Source organism: Mastacembelus armatus, unplaced genomic scaffold (genome assembly GCF_900324485.2).
Source record: "Mastacembelus armatus unplaced genomic scaffold, fMasArm1.2, whole genome shotgun sequence".
Taxonomy (NCBI): Eukaryota; Metazoa; Chordata; class Actinopteri; order Synbranchiformes; family Mastacembelidae; genus Mastacembelus; species Mastacembelus armatus.
Window position 1 is genome coordinate 19,815 of NW_022872936.1, and position 22,600 is coordinate 42,414.

Here is a 22,600-nt window from a genome sequence, read left to right on the forward strand (position 1 = left end):
CTGAGCTCTACCCTGTACTTTGATAACATTCTCTGTCTCTCTCTTTGTAAAGTCATTTTCTACCTGAGTATGTACATGTAACAGCAACAACACTGAATCACCTGCAAAGATATTCTGCATTAACCGAAATTATTCATACCCCTGGCAAATTCTGACTTAAAGTTACTTTTATTCAACCAGCAAGTTTTTTCTTGATTAGAAATGACACAATAATAATAATAAGAAGATGTACAAGAGGCATCATTGTAAAGTCAGAAAGTGTGTGTGTGTAATAACTCTGACAGACCTTTGATCTCTTTAATGTCTAAACATTGTAGGACATGATGTCGCAGGCTGCAGTGATGTCACAGAGACACCTTCAGAAGAAGTTCCATATTTTCGTGCCACAAAGGACTCTATAGTTTAGCCCATGATAAGAGTGGTGATTGTTCCTTGATGTACCTCGCCTCTTGCCCAGGTTGGCTGAGATTGGCTCCAGCAACCGCCCTCCTACTGACAATTGAAAGGATAAGCGCTAAAGTCAATTAAGGAATTGATTGATGCTGGATTAACTTTTAGTTGGAACCATTGTTATCATTGCAAATGAACACTCTAACCAGCAGAACAAATTATAACATCATCCTGCAATGGTTGAAAAAAATCTACACAAATAGGAAGTCAAATTAATATTAGTATTGCAACTGAACACCACAGATAAAGAAACAGTATTGTCTGCATTAGATAGATATTTTACACCAATGGAAAATCTATCCTTTCAGCAGATTTCTTCACACTTGGAATAGATCTAGGGGTTTGACCCTTACAGCACTGCAATTAAACACAGCCATGTATATTAGAAAAGGTTATGAATATGAGTCTGAAACAAATTACAGTAAGGTAGGAATTAACTTAATAACTGCAAGCTTGAGTGTACATTTGATTTTCTAAGAAAAGCAAGAACCTGTTGACTGTTCTATCAGCAGCTGACTGGAACGTCAGAATCCTGCTGAGATGCAGCTGAAGCAAAGCTCAGTATATTTAAATGATCACACTGCTTTATGAGATATTTGAACACACAACTGTGAGATTAAAAGTCTCATGCTTGACCAACTGGGCTTATCAGGCTTCACTTGACTTGGCCAAAGCATTGTTTTTCCAATTATGACACATGCCACAACTGATTTTTCTTGACACTAGTTTCATGTAACAGCCCTGTGATAGAGTGGTGCAAATAGTACCACAATTAAACAGTATATTGGAAAAGATTATGCATACAGTACATAACCTGTTATGTTAGACAGATTACAGAGAAGGTCAAATATAATATTTTTAAAGAAGAAGAAAGTGCAAATTTCTGGACTATTTGTTTACCTCTCTCTGCAGAGACAGAGCTTGGGGATGAGCCATACTCTGCAAATTCCTTCCTGCCAGAGCTATTTTCTGAAGCTCTTTGAGCACATCTACCTTCAGTTGTCTGTCCTTGTTAGAGGCACAAAAGCCAGATGGACCCAGTGAGGTAGGCATTGACTTCAGACTTGCTTGGGTTAAGGTGTCAAAGGCAACAGCTTAAACACTACACAGATTTAAGTTTAGTGGTTCATGTGTATTTAACAGACTTCATCCAGATATGCTTCTGACACATTCCACATGATGATAATATTGGGTAATGACATCAGGGTCTAACTCCAAAATGACTTTTATTCTTCACAGTCAGAAACCCCACATTCACCACAATATACTGTATATAGGCTGAAAGAAAAGAAAAGGGTATTCTAGTCCCTTTTCTCTGTCTTGCCACTCTCTGTTCTGGTTCAAAATTTGTTTTTTTAGAAAATAAGATTGAACTGCTATGTATGTTACTATGCCCACAACAGTTAATCATGTTTAAATTGTCTATTTATTTTGGTTGCACCAGTACGGCCTCTCTCCAGAGTTAATATGCTGATGTGTTTTGAGGTTACCTAAATGTGAGAAGGCTTTTCCACACTGGTCACAACTTTCCGTTTTCTTCACAGTGTGAACATGTTGATTAATCTCTAAACTCTGCAATGTTGTGAAGGTCTTGTTGAATCTCTTTCTTCTTTTTTATTTGTAAAAAAGAAGAAAAAAGCAAAATTGAGAGAAGCTATGAATTAACATGATAGATCAATCTAATACCATAAATGACATTTACATGTCTATGAAACATGAACATCATGAAAATTGTGTTTGGAGTTCTATTTCATTCCAAAGTTGTAACATTGTGTTGTCTCATCCACATATTTTGTCATTTTTTAAACTATTTTGCTTGAAATGTATGCTGCCTCACCTCAATAGATTTTCTTAGTATTAACATTACTTTTTACTTTTTAATTATCTTTCATTTGTAAACAGAGGACACAACTCTCTGAAGTACAGCACCATATTTAAAGCACTAGCTTATGTTTGAAATTAACGAATTTATCTTAAGTCTAAATTAATTTTTCTCTCACCCGAATTTGGTTTTCAGAAATAGCCACCGAAAAATCTGGTAAGGATTACTTTTAATTTAGAAAAAGTTTTACAACTCAGTGGCGCACAGACCCTGGTCTGTCAACCACCACAAGACTGAGAAAATTGACCAACATAAGAGTGTGTACACCAGCTTGGTGACAAAGACACTCTGAGCCTGCAGGTTAGAGAAGTCTTGGAACTCCGACTGATTTCATTCTGAGGACCAAATGGCCTTTGAAGCAGACTTTCTTGCCCTGGTTGCATAGTAACCTCAGCAAGCTCAAGATGATAGCTTGCAGCTAAGTACTCTGTGGTGAACAGCTGATGTCTCAAACTGAAAAAACAGAGATATTTTCTCAAGTCTTCCATCAAACTATAGAAGTTAGTACCAAACTCTAACATGATGTAACAAATTTCAAACATTGTTACTGACAAGTTCAGTCCATAAATTCCATGAATCTATTCCATTGTTCATCATGTATCATTTTAATCAGTGTTCTTTCCCATGTTCTCTCTTCCTGTGTACCCATGGAAATAAATGGAAATACAGAGTAGCATAAGTAGCATATCAGAGTATCAACACTCATCCTTAGTAAACTGGCTGGGTAATGGCTCAGACCTACTTCTAAGCTGTTTTATTCAGGACTGGGTGAAACCAAGAAAACACACACCTGTAAATACATCAACATAAAGACTGGATTTTAGACACTTCCAGAGTTGAACTAAAATTATAAAGAACAGATGACACACGGACCATTGTCTCTGGCCTCTTTATGAAGCCTTTTCTATCGATTAAGTCCTGAACACTGACCTGTTGATCATTCGGAACAGAGGACTAGACCTCCTTGTTCCTGTTGGCAGGCGATTTTCCTTCCTTTTTTTTCTTTTTTTTTTTTTTTTTTTTTCCTCCCTTCTTCTTCTTCTTTTTTCATTTTAATGGTGGTTGACCATCCAGCTTAAAGGTGCATTCGCGCCACCAACTGGACTGGAGTGTGGAACAGGGGTCTGACAAAAAACTATATCCTTTCAACAGAACCTATTTCTCTTAAAAAACCTATAATATATTTCTAAGTTCTACTAACCTTCCCAAGAAGACCCTCTAATGAAAAATCATCCTGTTTTATCTTCTTAAGTGCTGTTAATAGACATAGGCTCTGCACTCTAACAACACATGTTTAACTGTTTCTGACTTATTGCAATTCCTCCATAATCCTGTTGGATGCTTCCCAATGTTATGTAGTGTGTCATTTAATCCTGTATGTCCTATTCTTAATCCAGTTATGATGCTTCCTTCCTGTTGATTCCAGCCCCCAATTTTTTCTTTTTCCTACCTGTGTCTGTATACTGTATAAACGTCTTCCTGTTCCACATCTATCCCATTGTTCTTGTCAAATTTTGTTCATTTCTGAACAGATAAATCACTTCAGTCTTACAAAGAGGAGCCTGTATTCCTATATCCTGTCTTTTCAAGGCTATTTAGCCAGTGCATCCACCTTCTCATTTCCCTCTACACCTACATGACCTGGAACCACAGGTCCAGGTTCCATAAACTGGGGTTTATGGAATTTTTCACAACATGTTTTAGATGTTGTACCTTTAGCTTGTTGTATGTGGCCATTCAACTGGTCATTGTTTGAATTTTGTTTAGTTTCTCATGTCTATCGTCATAAAAACACAACACGCAACCATTGGATCAGGAGTCAGACACGCAGCCTGCTGCTATGTAGGACATGCTACAGACGTGCATGCTCCTAATGATCTGTACACCACTGGTAACTTCTACAGACTCCTATGATAATAGCAAGTTCAGGTAAGACCTTAGTCTACTTAGCCTTCCATTTTAATGATCACTGTGTGAATTTCCCTGTGGTCAGTACACCACACTTTTGATGCTATAACATCCTAATAAGAAGCAAACACTTTGACGCTGACATGAGTTGAACACACAACCTTCTGATCTGGAGTCAGAAACAAATTAAACAAAACAAATTAATTTAAATTAAAATAAAGCTTTATTTCTATCGTTCACCCTGGGATGGGCTCCACAGGTGTCCTCTTCCTGAAGTCTATGATAAGCTCTTTTGTCTTGTCTATGTACAGTAGCAGGTGGTTAGGCTGAGACCACTACACAAAGTCTCTGATCAGTGTCCTACACTCCAACACCTTTCAGAGCCACTGACATGAGCTTCTCAGAGGAGGCTGAGCATAAAAATAAGCATTATACTATTTATCATTTGTTAACATTGAGGAATTGATGGATTTGAACCCAGAAACTCCTGTTTACTAGACAGGTGCTTTAACCAACTAAACCAAAAAAAAAAAAAACAGCTGTGGTAAAAGGTTAAAATATATGTCCATTATTCTACATTGTCTGAGTTTTTATACAGGCAGAGGAACATGTAAGAACTAAGTTTAGATCTCGCGCCTGGAAAGTTTAGGACTGTCCATGTTCATATTTCCTTCCTATCTCCTCTCTCCATTCTCCTGTTTCATAAAGGATTCATGTTTGTCAGCTCCTGTTCAGTGAACTAAATTCTCCAGTGAATGTATGTCTCTAAAAATTTGTTCCAAAATAAAAAAGCTATGAAATGATGTAGTGTCAGTGCCATTGATTCAGTCACAATGAACACCATCATGGACTATTCTAAGACAAATCTGCAGCTGTAGGGTTGCAGAGTGACAAAGTACAACAACACACTCACCTCTGGAAATCTGCTCCATCTCTCTGGCATTGACTGGAGATACTTCACAGGTGTGACAGCAGATGAATGTCCTTCTGTTCTGTGAGAGAACTTACCTATTAAATAGGCTGCATTGCTTATGTTAGTCCACTTTAAGGTGCTGATTTTAACACATTACCAGTTACAGATCAAATATAAAACTTTTCCTTCTCAACCTGTGTTGTGAGCTCATCTCTCTTTTGCTGCCCAGTCTGAGCATTTCAAATACTGATTATTACAAACTGAGAAGAAAATAACACATCTACCCTTTTTCTACAGAAATTTAATCCATGAGAGTGTGATGATTGTAATTTATACAGAGTATAATGCATACAGTACAGCAATATGTGTGATGACAGTTTCAACTTCTCTATGTCCACTGGTAGGAGGCTTTTGCCCACTACTCCTCATCGTATCCTGAATTTGTGGAGGCAGTCAGGCTCCACTGCACATCTGAGGAGGCACGGGCAAAGTCCCTCCAGCCTGGTTAGGACCTTAATCCAACACCTTGGACCACTCAGCCACACTACCAGACAAATGGATATTAACCCCTGCTGAGCTCATGGTTTTATCAACAGTTTATCTATAAAACTTTAAGTAGCTATAATGAAACCTGTCTTTAAACACAACGCATGTAATGAGCCGACACAGGGAAAAATGACTGAAGGAATTTCACTGAATCCAACATGTGGACAATGGTTGTTATTGAACATGTCTCATCAGCAGCAAAGGGGAAGATAAAATTGGAAAATTGTGGCAGGTTGCAACAACAGCAGGGCTTCTAGTTGTCAAACTCTGGGTTAATGATCCAGAGAGTCTGGGGAGTCTACCCTAAATCCAGTGGACTTGAAAAAAGGAAGATCACACTGTGCAGCTCATCCTCTGGCTACATTTTTCAACTATTTTACCTGAATTAGGTGTGTTCAGCCAATCAGGAAGGGAAGGGGGCTGGGGACCACTGGTGTAGTCCACCACCTGGTCTCGTTGGTGTTGGGGTATTAAGTCTGTGCTTTCTCTCCATTCAGCCAGCATCACATCCATTCACTCTGTTTCTCATAGAGCCTCATTGAAGAATTGGCCATTTGCTCTCTGCTCTGCTCCACTGATAGACTCAGTATAAACCAATGCTCCAGGGTTGTAGTGAGTGCCTGGAGGTCCTGTAGCTCCAGCAGTGACAGGTCTAGGAGAATTTTAATGTCAGTTTAGAGATATTTAAGAAGAAAGCCAGAACCCCTAGCAAAAAAAGAGAATTTTGAGAAAATTCAAAATTAGACTATTAAAAAACAGATCTGTTTGAAAAACCCATAGGGTCAGGAAAAGTCCAAACTAGATCACTGTGATAGGAAAAAGAGCACAGTTCCAGGTCTTTCTGAGTCCACAGAACACGTGTAGACAGTCTGGGCAAAATGTAAACTGAATTATGGATTTGTGTGGGTAGTGTTTTGGGGAATTAGCTCAAGTGGTAGAGTGTTTGCTTAAACATATAAGAGATAGTGGGATCGATGCCCACGTTCTCCACAAGTCTTTAAAGCCCAATCTTAAGACTTCTGTATTATCAGATATCTGGTTTCATATTTGTACATGTATGAACTCAGTCCAGACAAAGACAGCAGGATGTGTTATAGACAGAGTGAGTGTGAACTGCAAAAGTGCTGTCATCCTTTCACTCCTGCTTTCCTGACTGACATGTTTTCCATAAGCAGAAGTACAGGAGCCAAGGAGCAGAACAGATGAGGTGAATGGAAAATACCTCAGAAGAGTAGTAAAAACTTTGGACACAGTGATGGTGGTGTAGTGGTGAGCATAGCTGCCTTCCACACAGGGGCCAGTTCTATATAGGAGTCATAGCCAATGAAATTGCAGCATTGTTGATGCTGTCCAAGGTGCTCAGTTGGTAGAGATGAGGACTGTAGGTTAGAGTACCAGTTATCCTTAGGTTGCTGGTTCAACTCCAGCTTGAAAGAATGTGACTTTGGTTTGGTGTCCTGTGTATCTACTGACATTGGATGGGTGGAGAGTTTCTGGATGTATGAAATAGTTGAACACCTGTTCTCCGAGTTCTAGACAAGTTTGGTTTTGGGATCTTTTCAGAAAGTGTGCAGATGATTTCAGCATAAAAAGTAAAATGTTATATAAAAGCTGGAAAATAGAAAGAAACTGGAACCATCAGCTTTCCCACAGTTATGATCAAAAGGTGTCAGGATGGCCGAGTGGTCTAAGGCACCAGACTCAAGGTTTGATTCCATTCTATGAACATGGTATTCAGGTCTCCAACTCAAGATGTGGTATAACACACCTTATAACACCACTCGACAGAGATTTTCATACAGTTTCATGTATTGATTTCTGCCCTGTATTTTGATAACGTTCAATGTCTCTCTCTCTTTGTAAAGTCATTTTCTACTTGAATATGTACATGTAACAGTAACAACTTTGAGTCAGCTACAAAGATATTCTGCATTAACCTGAGTCAATTGGCAGAACATAGGTGGATCCAAGTATACCACATTTACAGTTAAATGTGTGTTATACACAGCCTGGCTAGCTCAGTCAGTAGAGCATGATATTCTTAATCTCAGGGTTAGGGTTAGGTTTGAGCCCCACTTTGAAAAGTGAAAGTGAAAGTGACTTATATGGCCAAGTATGGTGACCCATACTCAGAATTTGTGCTCTGCATTTAACCTATCCAAGTGCACACACAGCAGTGAACACACACTCACACCGTGCACACACACCCAGAGCAGGGTGCAGCCAATGCTGCAGCACCCGGGGATCAGTTGGGGGTCTGGTGCCTTGCTCAAGGGTCTCACCTCAGTTGTGGTATTGAGGGTGGACAGGGCAATGGCTATTCACTCTGTGCCACCAACAATTCCTGAGACTCAAAAAAGAAATTTTCAGGTTACGAGTCCGTCTACCTAGCCATTAGGCCACGACTGGGTGGTGGTGATTCTACAGGAGAGCTCCATGTGTTGAGAAGAGGTGATGTGACTTCATGGGGGTAATAGGAGAAGGTGTTTCAGTGTCATTAAATAAACATAGATGAGTGACTGCATCATAAATGACTACAGATATTTTTCCAAATTGAAACATTGACCAAGTGGAATTTCCAGAAATAGAACATTATGTCTTAATACCTGCTGTTCTGTCCTTTATAAACAGATAACAGACTGAGCATTTGAGCAAGGAGGATGACACTTAGTTTTCTGTGGTGCTGGTCTGTTTCCAGGCTGAATAAAATAACAACTGGTACAAAAGCTTGACTTCCAACTGCCTAGTTTGATTATGGATGCTTGTTTTTGACAACATAGTGTCTGTGATATTTCTGGTAACACATAAATGCATCAGTGGACTTGTGACAAATGTTATTTGCACTGGATTTGTACTTTTTTTTTACATTTGTTACTTTTCCTCAAGTAACATTTTAATGAAGGACTTTAACTTGTAGCAGTGTATTTCTACACTGTGAAATTATTACTTTTACTTAAGTGTCCTCAGTATTTTTTCCACCACTGATGAGCAGCTAAACAGGCAGGATGAAGCTAACAGCTAAATGGCTGACGTACCTTAGCATGGGCTCGGTGTGTGTCAGCACCGTGTAGACTCACACTGTCCGTGTCAGTCCGCTGTCCGTCTACTGTGAAAGTCCTAGTGACTGGCCCCGCCCCCTGACTTCCTTTATCCTTATTTCATTGTCTAAGGTAGGATTTGGATATTAAGAACACGTGACAACCGTTTGCGTGATACCAAGTTACTCCAAGAAACAACCGCGTAAAAAAGGCATTACCCAAAGTCTATTCTACATATGAATAATGAATTGCACTTCATGCACGGACCGCTAGAATCAACAGGAAGAAAGCGTCATAACAGGATTAAGAATAGGATATACAGGATTAAATGACACACTACATAACATTGGGAAGCATCCAACAGGATTATGGAGGAATTGCAATAAGTCAGAAACAGTTAAACATGTGTTGTTAGAGTGCAGAGCCTATGTCTATTAACAGCACTTAAGAAGATAAAACAGGATGATTTTTCATTAGAGGGTCTTCTTGGGAAGGTTAGTAGAACTTAGAAATATATTGTGGTGCACCTAAAAATGTCACCACATTGTTTTAGTTGATTTATTATTTTATAATTGGTAATTACAATATTTGCAAGTAGATCTTATTTTGGTATCACCATTTATATTTTTAAGACATATTACTGTGTGATTTCAGTAGCCCGCTGCCCTGGATTTAATAAGGCCAAGAGAACGGTAAAAAGGTAAAGCGGAACCTTTGTGCGGGAGGTGTTTCCCCAGGTTGGTTTGACGGTGAGATTTCCTATTCCCACCCCAAATGCAATCTGGATGTGGATGGCCACGTACCGTGTAGTTTCTGTTCTTTACAACATATCGTGTTTTTCAGGTCAGTAAATGGTGAAACGTACCATAGCCGATATTATAAGGTTATTCTCTAATTCTTTACCAGTATAGCGTACTGTTTTGTGTATTTACTTGGTCGTTGTCGCTAATAGTTTGCAAGTTTAGTTAGTTTAGTTAAGGCTTTCGGTAAAACTGAGCTTTCCTGCCTCTAGGAACTCGTAAAGTCCGGTTTTATGGACTTAATCTGTTTTTCTGGTGATTTATATGCATTGTACATTGTCGTTAGGATTTCAGTAAAGTACTTGTGTGTGTTTATGAAAAGGTAGTTTAGCGGAACTGTGTCCAATTCAACATTTGTTATTACCGGAGATAAGTGCCCTATCGCGGTTGTTTTAGCCGTGTTTTATTGTCCAATTGTGACCGCCCACGTCTGCTCACTGCATCCCCTTTGTCCTGCTGATTTTTGGGGGTGATTAGCTTGTTCCTCATCAGACTAAATTTACCGCAATGCTATTAACACATCCGGCTGCAAATTACTGCCCTTCAAAATAAGATTTCATGCTCTGATAATTACAGATTGCGCAATGAAAGCGTGCAGATATTAATCTTCCTGTCTCATTCTTGCTGTTTGGTCTTTTAAAATTTTTCTTATCTCAATCTCTTCTTAAATAATTTATATAAAATATAAATATTATATGATCACACACTTACTAGAGAGGGGCAAGAAACAGCAATTACAAGTAGCAGAGCAATATTTGCAGTGTGGCTGTAAATATAAGGACTGTATTAAAATGTGTTAACAAACCAAGTCACGTGATAAGCAAATGCGGATAATATGATTTATTTAGATTACAAAATAAATAAATAAAATGAACAACAACAAAAAAAATGTTTAAATGTCCTGGCACCAGTAGCACCAATAATCTTAATCCAGCTCCTCCTCCTCCTCCCAGCCCACACAAATGGTGTGAAACATGGAGGGAGGGACACAATCTCCTGCAGGCAGGCTCATGGCCGATGGTGTGCTGCTGGGGGCAGGCAGCCAGGGACCGTGAGAGGTAACAGAGTCTTCTGCGGCTGGGGCGGGAGCCGCCAGGCAGGGTGCAGGAAGTGGCTGCCAGGCTGATGTCTTCAGCCCGCTGCTGCTCTCAATCTCTTCAGGCCAGAGCTTGGGCCTCTGTCCTTGCAGCTTGGTCCTCCGCCTCCTCAATGACACCAGACATCTCCTCCTGTTCCTCCTGACTCTGCTGGTGTTGCGGGCATAATTGATTTCAGCCAGGAGGTGGGCCAGGTCTGCCGCTAATCCTGCCTGATACTACCAATGGATGGGTTAGGTAGGGATTAGATGAGGGAGGTGGAGGAGGGGGGACAGTGGTCGGGTGGGCGGGGACACGGACTGTTAGGGGATGGGCAGCAGGAGTAGGATGAGAGTGGGGTGAAGATGCAGGGGCAAGTGGGCTTGAGGGTGGGGCAACACTAAGGGGGAAAACAGTACGTGGGTGGGTAGCATCAGGCGCGGCCCAGGAAGATGCTGATGGGGCTGGCAGAGGTGGTGAGGTCCCGCGACATGGCCCAAACGGCATGACCCGCGACCAGTCAATGACCAATGGGTCCAGAGGGTAAAGGCCACACCTCCTGAACCCAGCCACTACAACCCTGCGATCCTTAAGCCTCTGATAAGAGTTTCTCAGGACCCTTGAAAACTCTTTTTTGGAAACCAAAAAAGAGTGGCTTACTGCCGACAGATCTCCTGTAACACCAGAGAAATCTGCCTTCAAGGGTCCGAAGAAACTCACATCAAGAGGCTGTAGGATGTGAGAAGTGTGTGGTGGCAGGCAAAGGAGAATGACCCCCTCCCTCTGTGCCGCCCGGACCAGCTCTGGATCCAGGTGGGACTGATGACCGTCCATGACGAGCAACAGTGGGCGTTCCTGGGTGGCGAACTTGAGGAAGTGCCCGACAAACCACTTCCTGAACAGCTCTCCGTCCATGTACCCTGCTGGCGACTTCCCATAGAGGGCATCAGGCACCCCTTCCTTGTTATAGGGGCCCCCTGGATATCCCCCCTTGTAGATGATGAAAGGGGGACATCCTCCCCAGCCGCGTTAAAGCAGGCCAGGATGGTGATGTGGTCCCTGGTTCCCTGGGCCTGCCGGTATGTGTGTTTGTTCCCCCGGGGCACGATGACCTTTCTTATTATATTTACCTTAACCCTCTGGGGTCTGAGGGGGTTTTTGGGGCCTGGACAAATTTTGACATGTCCTGACATTTGTTCTTTTTTTCAGTGTTTTTTAAACGTATTAATGTCTAAAGTCTAATAACACTGTAATCAGCACAAAATTGGCTACAATAATATGTGAGCAGCAAGTTTATACATTATTGTGTTTTTGATAAAAAAGTGGTTATGCATGGCTAGTGAAAAACTACAATTTTTTACTCACTGAAATAAGACCATAAAACACAAACAGAACATTGGTTCACAAGTCTTTGGAGCCCAGCATGTTGTAGGCTAAAGTGTTTACTTCAGAGAAAGGCCATATGCAAGAGGGTGTGTCTGAGGATGAATAGTCATGTGATTTACTTGAGAACAGAAAAGACGCACTGAACGACCAGACAAAGGCGCGCATAATGAGCCTTTCAGTCAATGTAGATGGGACGGATTAGTGCTGTACAATACAACACAATGAGGAGCCAAACGATCCTCATTTGAGTTAAAATCAGTGTTTTTACTCTGAGGACAAGCTAAACTATTTGTCTCTGTGTGGAATGTAAGGAGCGCCGCTTCACGTGCGTAACGCGCCATCATCCAAACGCGCCGAAAAAGTGAGTAAATTCTATGATGAAGTTTGATATTTTGTGTCATTTCTCGGGGGCGTGCACATATTTACCTGGTTCACCTGAGATTATTTACATGTGAACAGTGGACAGTGTACAAGGCGGGACCGCATTACCTGTAATGAGGTGAGACAGGAAAAAACGGACTTCTCCTTACGTTCATACGGATTAAATCAAAAGTGATGATTTGTTTTTGACTTGAATTGTTTCACTCAAAAGAAAACATTTCAAGCTTTCTAGCCATATAATTCTTATTTTTATGAGCCAAGTATTCGCTGAGATTCTGGTTGTTTTATTTACGCGTCTGTGAAGAGAAATGGCAGAGACAGAAAAGTCCGAGAGCGCACCCTGTCGGCTTTCTTTATTTAAAAAAAGCACAACGTTTTGTTGTTATTATGATGGTATACCACTAAAACTAGACCCTTTAGAGATTTGAATGATATACTTCTTTTATCTGTACGATCAGGATTGACGGAGTAATTTAAGTTTGTTTCGGCCTTATCAGAAAAAGATGCGTCAAAACGCGCCGGCGCGTGCGTCGACCCCAGAGGGTTAAGAACAAATTGTACTGGCTACTTATATCAGCTATATTATTTAAGGTTGGATATTTGTTCAATAGGCCTCTATGCTTCAATGATCATTAAGAAACAAAAACGTCAAGTGGATTCTTTAAGAGCTTTTCCCGCGGCTGCAATTTTCCTCTTGTCATCCTACTTATCTACTTGTTTCCAAGCAGGTTTATGTGACATTAGCCTGCGCTTTAATTAGCAAGACAAAATGGCGTCAAGCTAGCTACAAAATGCACTCGTTTGAGAGCAGATCTTCCGAGTATAGCAAAAAATAAAGGCACACTTTAGCCGGGAAAAGAGCAGGCCCAGGGAACCAGGGACCACATCACCGTCATACACCAATCTGTTTTTGTTTTAGCACTTTCAATATCATGTGGCTTCAAATATTGACAATAAAACAAATCACAGAAAACATTGCAGGTTATGCCATCTAGAGTCTCGACATGAGTGTCACCTTAACAATAGGAAAACCATCGAGGAGGTGTGGAAATAGGCTATGTAAACAAAGTTGTATTAAGGTTATATAGTGAAATGTGCCTTTGCATTTTTTATTTATTTTAAAAGAGGACGACATTAACACTGTGGCTGCTTATGCAACATGGGGTGTCAATAAAAATGCCAGTGGCATCTCCGGCTGCCACTTCTGGTGCCGCTAACACTGCGCAAAATACAGTGTCACGACGAGTGGCACCCAGAGATGCCACTAGTGTCAAAGTGTCGCGGCACCTCTTAAAATCCTGTGGCAGCTGCGTGGCACCTCTTGAAATGCAGTGGCACTTCCAGCAGCCACAAATTGAGCCTGGCCCTGCTATACAGTGGAGCAAAACTGTTTATTCCACTATTACATAGTGGTGCTCAGGAAATGTCACTCAGGAATTTAAGTTGTAGGTTACCTAGAGAAACCATGAGTTATTCAAACATGTAGCATGGGGTCAAATGCACTTTATTGTACACTGTGTTAAGAATGTTTGAATATAAAAATGTGATCTGGATGTGAATGGCAGTGCACTGTGCAGTTTCTGTTCTTTACAACATATGTTTTTCAGTTCCAGGCTGTATCATTCACTGCTCCGCAGCCCCGGCACTCAGGGCCCATAACAGTATCAAAGGTTTTTTTAAGAGAAAGAGGTTTTGTTGAAAGGATTTAGTTTATTTGTCAGACCTCTGTTCCACACTCCAGTCCAGGTGGTGGTGCTAATGCACCTTTAAAAGCTGGATTGTCAACTGCCATTAAAAAGAAAGAAGACGATCTTTGAGATCAGGACAACAAAGAAACAACTTCTGAGCAGCAACGTGGCAGCGTAAAACACAGAATCAGAACATGAATTTAATCGATCAGGACCACTACAACAGCGGGATGAAGGTAGAGAAGCAGGACTCGAATTATATCAACCAGGACAACTATGAAACCGGAATAAAAGACGAGGAAGAGGATCCGGGATTCGTCAACCAGGACCACTATAAAGTCGAAATAAAAGAGGAGGAAGAGGATCCAGGATTCGTCAACCAGGACCACTATAAAACCGAAATAAAAGAGGAGGAAGAGGACCCGGGATTCGTCAACCAGGATGGCCACATGTGCGGAATAAAGGACGAGAAACAGCAGCCAGACTCTGTCTACTACAACCACAACAAAACCGAAATTAAAGAGGGGGATCAGGACCTGGAATTTATTGACCACGACCAGTGGAAAAGCGGAATAAAAGAGGAGAATCAAGATCAAGATTTCACCGGCCCGGACCACAGAAGCAACGACCCCGCCAACAGGAATGAGGAGGTCAGTGTTCAGGACTTAATGGATAGAAAAGGTTTCATAAAGAGGCCGGAGTCAGTAATCTAATTTTAGTTCAATTCTGGAAGCGTCAAAAATCCAGTCTTTATGTTTATGTATTTCCGGGTGTGTACTTTCCTGGTTTCACCCAGTCCTGAATAAAACAGCTTAGAAGTAGGTCTGAGCCATTACCCAGCTAGTTTACTAAGGATGAGTGTTGCTACTCTGATATGCTACTGTTAGGTAAATTCTTTAACAAATAGACTCAGAGGACGAACTTCGGTAAGATTATATAGAAGTTTTACTTGCAAGGAGTAACAGTCACACCGCACCTTCAAGGCAAAGGCAAATTTATTTGTATAGCACCTTTCATACACTATGCAATTCAAAGTGCTTAGTACAAGCTGCAGGAGGGTCACTGGCTGCTTGCAGCCCAACGCATCAGTTTTCATTGTAGCCTAACACAAAAAAGTGATTTCTCACAGAAAGACATCTGGGCCCTTAACAGATAGTCAACCAGATTTTTCGGTGGCTGTTTCTGAAAACCAAAATTTGGGTAAGAGAAAAATTAATTTATACCCAAGAGACATTCTTTAATTTCAAACTTAAGCTAGTGCTTTAAATATGGTGCTGCATGGTTGTGTCCTCTGTTTACAAATGAAAGATGATAAAAGTTAAAAGTAATGTTAATACTAAGAAAAGCTATTGCAAGCATACATTTTAAGAAAAATAGTTTTAGAAATAAATGACAAAATATGTGGATGAGGCACAACACAACTTTACAACTTTGGAATGAAATAGAACTTCAAGGAAACAGTTTTCATAAATGTGGTTTTAGATTGTTCTATCATGTCATTTCATATCTTATCCATTTTGCTATTTTATTCTTCTTTTTTACAAATAGAAAAGAAAAGGAGTCACCAAGACCGTCACAACATTGCAGAGTTTAAAGATTAATCAATGTGTTCGCACTGCAAAGAAAATGTATGGCTGCAAGCTATGTGGAAAAACCTTCTTAAAGTTAGGCAACCTGAAAACACATCAGCATATTCACTCTGGAGAGAAGCCTTATAGCTGTGACCAGTGTGGAAAATCCTTCTCAGCGGTATACTACCTGAAAACACATCAGCGTATTCACTGTGGAGAGAAGTCATACAGCTGTGACCAGTGTGGAAAGTTCTTCTCCCAGCTAGGCCACCTGAAAAGCCATCAGCGTATTCACTCTGGAGAGAAGCCATACAGCTGTGACCAGTGTGGAAAAGCCTTCTCACATTTAAGCAACCTGAAAAGTCATCGGCGTATTCACTCTGGAGAGAAGCCATACTGCTGTTACCAGTGTGGAAAAGCCTTCTCCCAGTCAAGCTCCCTGAAATTACATCAGCGTATTCACTCTGGAGAGAAGCCATACAGCTGTGACCGGTGTGGAAAAGCCTTCGCAGATTCAGGCTCCCTGAAATTACATCAGCGTAGTCACTCTGGAGAGAAGCCATACAGCTGTGACCAGTGTGGAAAAGCCTTCTCAAAGTCAGGCTCCCTGAAAGTACATCAGCGTATTCACACTGGAGAGAAGCCATACAGCTGTGACCAGTGTGGAAAAGCCTTCTCCCAGTCAAGCTACCTGAAATTCCATCAGCGTAGTCACTCTGGAGAGAAGCCATACAGCTGTGACCAGTGTGGAAAAGCCTTCTCCCAGTCAGGCTCCCTGAAATTCCATCAGCGTAGTCACTCTGGAGAGAAGCCATACAGCTGTGACCAGTGTGGAAAAGCCTTCTCAAAGTCAGGCTCCCTGAAAGTACATCAGCGTATTCACACTGGAGAGAAGCCATACAGCTGTGACCAGTGTGGAAAAGCCTTCTCCCAGTCAAGATCCCTGAAATTCCATCAGCGTAGTCACTCTGGAGAGAAGCCGTACAGCTGTGACCAGTGTGGAAAAGCCTTCTCCCAGTCAAGATCCCTGAAATTCCATCAGCGTAGTCACTCTGGAGAGAAGCCGTACAGCTGTGACCAGTGTGGAAAAGCCTTCTCCCAGTCAAGATCCCTGAAATTCCATCAGCGTAGTCACTCTGGAGAGAAGCCGTACAGCTGTGACCAGTGTGGAAAAGCCTTCTCCCAGTCAGGCTCCCTGCAATTCCATCAGCGTAGTCACTCTGGAGAGAAGCCGTACAGCTGTGACCAGTGTGGAAAAGCCTTCTCCCAGTCAGGCTCCCTGAAATTCCATCAGCGTATTCACTCTGAAGAGACGCTGTACAGCTGTGAACAGTGTGGAAAAGCCTTCACAGAGTTAGGCCACCTCAAAAGTCATCAGTGTATTGTGGGGGTTTCACACCATGTCAAAGGGTCACTTGGATATATTGACTTAAACCAATGTGGGGGTTCTACACCATGTCAAACGATCACTTGGATATATTAACTTAACCCATGCATGGTATATAGTTTTTAGTGCTTTTTTTTGGTTTAGTGTTTTAGGGTTTAGTGGGTTGTAAATAACTGCCAAAAATTTTTCTTTGCTGGTAAAAAGGCTGAAAGTAGATACCTGAACAAACATGTTGGCTCTGTTCAAGATTAGTCCACTCTTTTTTTTGTCAAAGATATATAAACCTGATTACTGTAACACAAAGGTCAGATAACGCTATCAGAAGTCTTCTCTCAATGCGCATGAAATTAAACCTGAAATGATTCATCACACTTGTTTGTTTCTAAGAATTAGCAACTCTTAACCTACAGAACTTTCTACCACAGTATTCAATCGGGATAGAAGCCGTACTGGTGCAACCAATGTGGAAAAGCCTTCACGGAGTTAGGCCACCTCAAAAGTCATCAGTGTATTCACTCTGGAGAGAAGCCATACTGGTGTGATCAATATGGAAAAACTCTCATTAGTTCAAGTGCTCTAACAGTCCATCAGCACATTCACACCAAGAAGAAATATTGAAACTGACCACTATGGTTGAAGTCTATATCAGAAAGCATAAGGACCCACCAAGACATTACACTGCTGTAAATAGAACTTGTCCACAGGACCAAAACCCTTGAAAATGTCCAGCATTTTGATAGTCAAGGGCCTCTTAATTGCTGGTGGAAACTGTGGGAGATAGGTCTAAGACTGGCTTTTGTCTTTGTTTTTCTATAGCTATGAAATAGAGGCTGTGTCTTAGCAGGTAGAGCAGGTCACCTATAAATACAGTGTTGCTGATTCAATCCCTGGCTTCACTAGTCCACATATTTTAGTGTCTTTGGGCAAGCAAATCCAACCCAAGTTGCCCCTGGTGGCAGTTCCATCAGTGTGTGAGTGGATGGGCAAATGAGCAAAGTGTAAAAGTGCTTTGAGTGGACTTGAGTATAGAAAAACACTCTACAATGTAGTGAAATTAAATGTATATGTATTGAAAATTAATGTGTTTATTATGTCTGGTTTATGAGTTATAAATATCATAAACCATCTTCATAATTTTGGAACACCAGATTCTTTGATGGCAGATCAATCAGTCAATTGAGTACTACACAATATCAGTCTAAAATCGGAGTGAGAGTTCCCTGATTCAGTGACGTATTTACTGTGTGAAATAACACAGATGATGCCAGTCACAGATGCTTTTTAAGATTTATTCAACTATTAAATGGTAGATACATGCTATTTACATAGGGGGAAACAGGGAGAACTGGTCAGAAAAACTAGATGAATTAACAAATAAAACATTGTAACAGTATAACCGTAGGTTATATGCAGAGGTGAAAAAGAAATCTTGAAATCAATTCATGTTCTGTGTTAGTCTGAGGTCTAAACAGCAGTTTAGGAGGAAGCTGTAAGTATCTATGGAGACCAACTGAGATGATGAATGTGAGACAACCAGCACAGCCAGCCATGGTTTACTTGTCTGACCTCAGGTTTACTGAGGCTCAGTCTGTTCCACTGTGTGCTGGTCGAACTGCAGTCTGCCTGCAGGTGGCAGTTGCCTGGTGACAGTTACATCAGTGTGTGAGTGGATGGGGAAATGGTCAAAATGTAAAAGTGCTTTGAGTGGACTTGAGTGTAGAAAAACTACAAGTTTAAGACCATTTGCCAACGTTATTTTTTAACTTAGACTCATTATCACTAATGTTTGATAAATGCCTTTAATCTAATGAAAAGAAGTTTAGTTAATGTAGTGTTTTATTACCTTTGAATGCTATGACATGCAAACATTTAATGTGATATTTTCTAAATTTTTATTCTTACTTTACATTGTATAATTATTTACTATTGTAAGTTTTATCTAGTATATTACTCTGTTTTAATTCTTGCTCTGATCTGAAGTGTTAATTGATGATGTGGTCATAATGGATTAAGTCACTTGTTAAACTGGTGGTGATTGGTCAGTTTGTCTTAAATAGTTATTTAGGTCATGGATGGCGTATTAGAAATTCACTGAAATGGTCAAAGGTGAAATGTGGTGTAAAAATCCCACTCTGACATGATCTTCCTCACTTGATGTAGCTGGATGTCAGTAAGTGTGTGAATAAAACTCAGAAAGACATTTCTCTGGTGTGTCAGTCTTTATTAACACAAACTGCCTCTACAGTTTTACTAATAGAAAATTAGTTTTAGAACCCTGGTGTTTTGGGGTTCATAAACTATTTATACATTCCTGCTACTTTCTTAGCTAAACATGTCATCGCGGGTCAGATTGGGGAAGGGTCCAGAGAAAACTACGGAGTCCAACATTAATTTAGCGAAGTTACACACCGACTCAACATTAATTTTAGTGACCTCCGATTGGCGTAATCGGGTGTCATTGCTGCCGACATGAATAAAAATTTTTCCATATTTACGATTAGCCTTAGCCAGCAGCTTCAGATTTGACTCGATGTCGCCCGCTCTGGCCCCAGGAATACATTTGACTATGGTCGCTGGCGTCTCTATTTTCACGTTTCTGACTATGGAATCGCCAATTATCAGAGTCGGTTTCTCAGCGGGTGTGTCGCTGAGTGGGGAAAATCTATTAGAAACGTGATCTTCGCCTCCAAGGCTAACAGAACCTTACACTTATTACAGGTATCATTATCGCTAAAGGAGGCAGAGGAATAACTAAACATGTGGCACACCGAGCAGGAAAGAGAGAGAGAGGGAGAGGCCGTGTTAGCTAAGCTAACTAGCTAGCTAAGCTAACCGGTAGTCTAACGAGCACTAAGTCAGGAAATAGCAATAAATACCGGTCAAAATAGAAAGGTACTTGACTAGTACCGGAATGTAGCAGTTAATGAATTGTTTAGAGTTTAGTTGGTTTTTATGTGTGTTAAGCTATAGCTAGTCTGTAGATGAACTATACAACACACACAACACGACACGCTTGCAAGAGAAAGTGATTCGCTTACTCGGAGAGCAACACACTCCGCAGCTCGTCTAGAAACACAAATAAAGCCACAGAGATCTTGAAGCATATGTGTTTTGTAGCTCCTGCTGCTTTCTGGTCTGAGAAAAAAACTATTCTTTCAACAGTAGCTATTTCTCTTACAAAAATCTATTATATATTTATAAGTTATAAGTCATGTTTTATCTTCCTAATTTACTGTGTTGTTCAATATTTCCACCTGTGTTCAATTGTCTCCTGTGTGTATATACACCAGCCCTGTTCTTTTGTTCTCCTCTAGATCATCATCAAACTGTTTTTGCTCAACATGTATTAAAATATCTTTAGTTAAATTACTACATTTTTACTGATTGTATGTTCAGGGTTGTGTTTTATTTGTGTTTACTGTTTTTTTTTTTTATTTGTCAACTTGTGACAAGATGTAACCACTCAGTCACAACAGCTTGCCTGTATGACAGTTGATTTTGACTGAAAAAAAAAACAATTTATTGAATTATAAATTTTATCAATTTATTTCCTGGCACATAGTGCAGGTTAAGTGTGTTGATTGGTATGTAAACTGTGCAGAACTGCTGAGAAGGTTTAGAAAGTAATATGTCCTTTTATTATTGTGGAAAATCTACAGTGGAGAACCTAAATTCTGTATGAACAACAGATATGGCTGTACTAGGTACAAAAACCGAGATCTAGGGTACACATTAGAATTAGGTTAAGGTCAAGTTTAGTTAATTTAGTTAAGGTACGGTTTAGAGTTAATTTTTTTTTTTCCAGTGCATCAGTTTGCTCCTTTCTCAGAATTTTGAGTTTTTTCCTTAGATTTGATTCCATCAGATGTGCTCCACTGATGCTTCAATGTCCATGCAGGTGCAGCCCTACAGGTGCCAAACCAATGTGGCAGCAAATGCAAATAAATATAAAAAGCTTCTTCAAACAGGTAGATATTATTATTGAATTATTTATCATTACATATCACAGAGCAATGCTGAATGTGGTAATGAAGAAGAAGAAGAAGTACTTTATTAATCCCCAAGGGGAAATTAAGTTGTTACAGCAGTTATTAAATTTTTAGTGCTCCAAGAGGAGCCATCCATCCATCCATCTACATCCACATCCACTGCCCAACTATCCACTGTAAGATTGTGTCTCCTGTTAAATAACTTGCAATAATACAAAGTGGTTATGGCCTATGAACATCATTCTTATTGTGTTCTGCTAGCTCCCAGTGAAACAACTGTACAACGTATATTTGGAACAAGTTAATGGTGGGCAAGGTGATATGGTGCTTGTAAGGGACCGAGCCAGCACACACGAGGACACAGGCAAAAATATCCGAAAAAAAAAAGGGTTTTTATTTCCCCAAAAAGAAATAGACAAAATAACTTAACTTTATAATCATAATATGAGCTCTTAAAACCAGTCAAAGAAACCAAACTGAACTCAGGCTAAATCAATTCAAAAAAATGACACCACTGTGCAAACTAACTAAAGACAAACTGACCCAGACTGAACACAGAAGGAGATATATATAGTGGCTGATCAGACCACTAAACACACACAGGGGGATAACAAAGACACAAACTACCACTAAACTACAAATACCAAATATTTATTAAATTAATCTTATTCCCAATATAACCCATGAAATATTAACCCAACAAATATCTGAAACTTCTAACATAACTTATACAAATAAACAAAACCCCCAAAACTAATTTCCTAACTTCCCCTCCAAGGTGGCCAGCACATAGTACAGTCCAATTGGCACTTCCTCTATTTAAATGTTTTATTTCCTGAAGTGCATCCTTCGCCTGAGGCCTGCCAGAACGTTCCTCCAGGAACAGCACCAACCATCATCAGCATCCCAGCACTGGTAACTGGTGATGGGCAAGTGAAGCCTCATGAAGCACTGAGGCTTTCCTGACAATTGTGCCGAAAAAGATTCAAAGCTTCGAGACTTCAGTGACAGTGACATCTGGTGGACAACTGAAGCCATAGCAACCTCTAAAGAGCACGACTGAAGCACTGGCACTGTTTCAATCCCATTACAGCAATAAAAGTTCAGACCTCTTGAGATCAAAATGATCCCAAACTTTAGAACGTCGCTTATTGGTGGGACTCGCCATGAAACTTGCCAAAATACTCTCACTCTCACTCTCCAAATCCTGAAGCAGAATGGTGCATGTTATATAGCTGGTATGGCACCAAACCACTCAAATCTGTCAAACCTGTCAAGCTGTCATTGCCTCAGAATGCATTAACGCCATGAGCCAATGACACACACTGAAAGACTAAGAGCCAATGAAAAGCTTTGAAACATTTTGAAGCAATGAAGCGCGAAGCGAAACAGTGATGACGTTCGAAGTCACGTGACACTGGTGTTTTGATACAAGCTCCGACACAGTGTTTCGAATCATTCCGCTTCAGGAAGAGTGACACAAGCTCCGAAGCCTCGGTATCATTTGCCCATCACTACTGGTAACTCAAAAAAAATGATGATTAGAAAATATAAATCAGTGTGACTATACAAAAGTTTCCTAACT

At 40.5% G+C, this 22,600-nt stretch overlaps 1 protein-coding gene across 2 annotated transcripts; it reads left to right on the forward strand.

Annotated features, from left to right (window-relative positions):
- Nucleotides 1-9,524: 9,524 nt before the first annotated feature.
- Nucleotides 9,525-18,755, forward strand: LOC113121305 (zinc finger protein 2 homolog). 2 transcript variants are annotated; one of them, XM_026309702.1, is made up of 4 exons: nucleotides 9,531-9,580; nucleotides 10,491-10,828; nucleotides 13,988-14,718; nucleotides 15,617-18,755. In XM_026309702.1, exons 3-4 carry the CDS (start codon nucleotides 14,263-14,265, stop codon nucleotides 17,120-17,122), a joined length of 1,962 nt encoding a protein of 653 aa, XP_026165487.1. In that variant the 5' UTR covers nucleotides 9,531-9,580; nucleotides 10,491-10,828; nucleotides 13,988-14,262; the 3' UTR covers nucleotides 17,123-18,755. The 2 variants fall into 2 exon arrangements, with proteins under 2 accessions (XP_026157353.1, XP_026165487.1); XM_026301568.1 differs by lacking the exon at nucleotides 10,491-10,828 and having other exon boundaries at nucleotides 9,525-9,580.
- The last annotated feature ends 3,845 nt before the right edge of the window (nucleotides 18,756-22,600 follow it).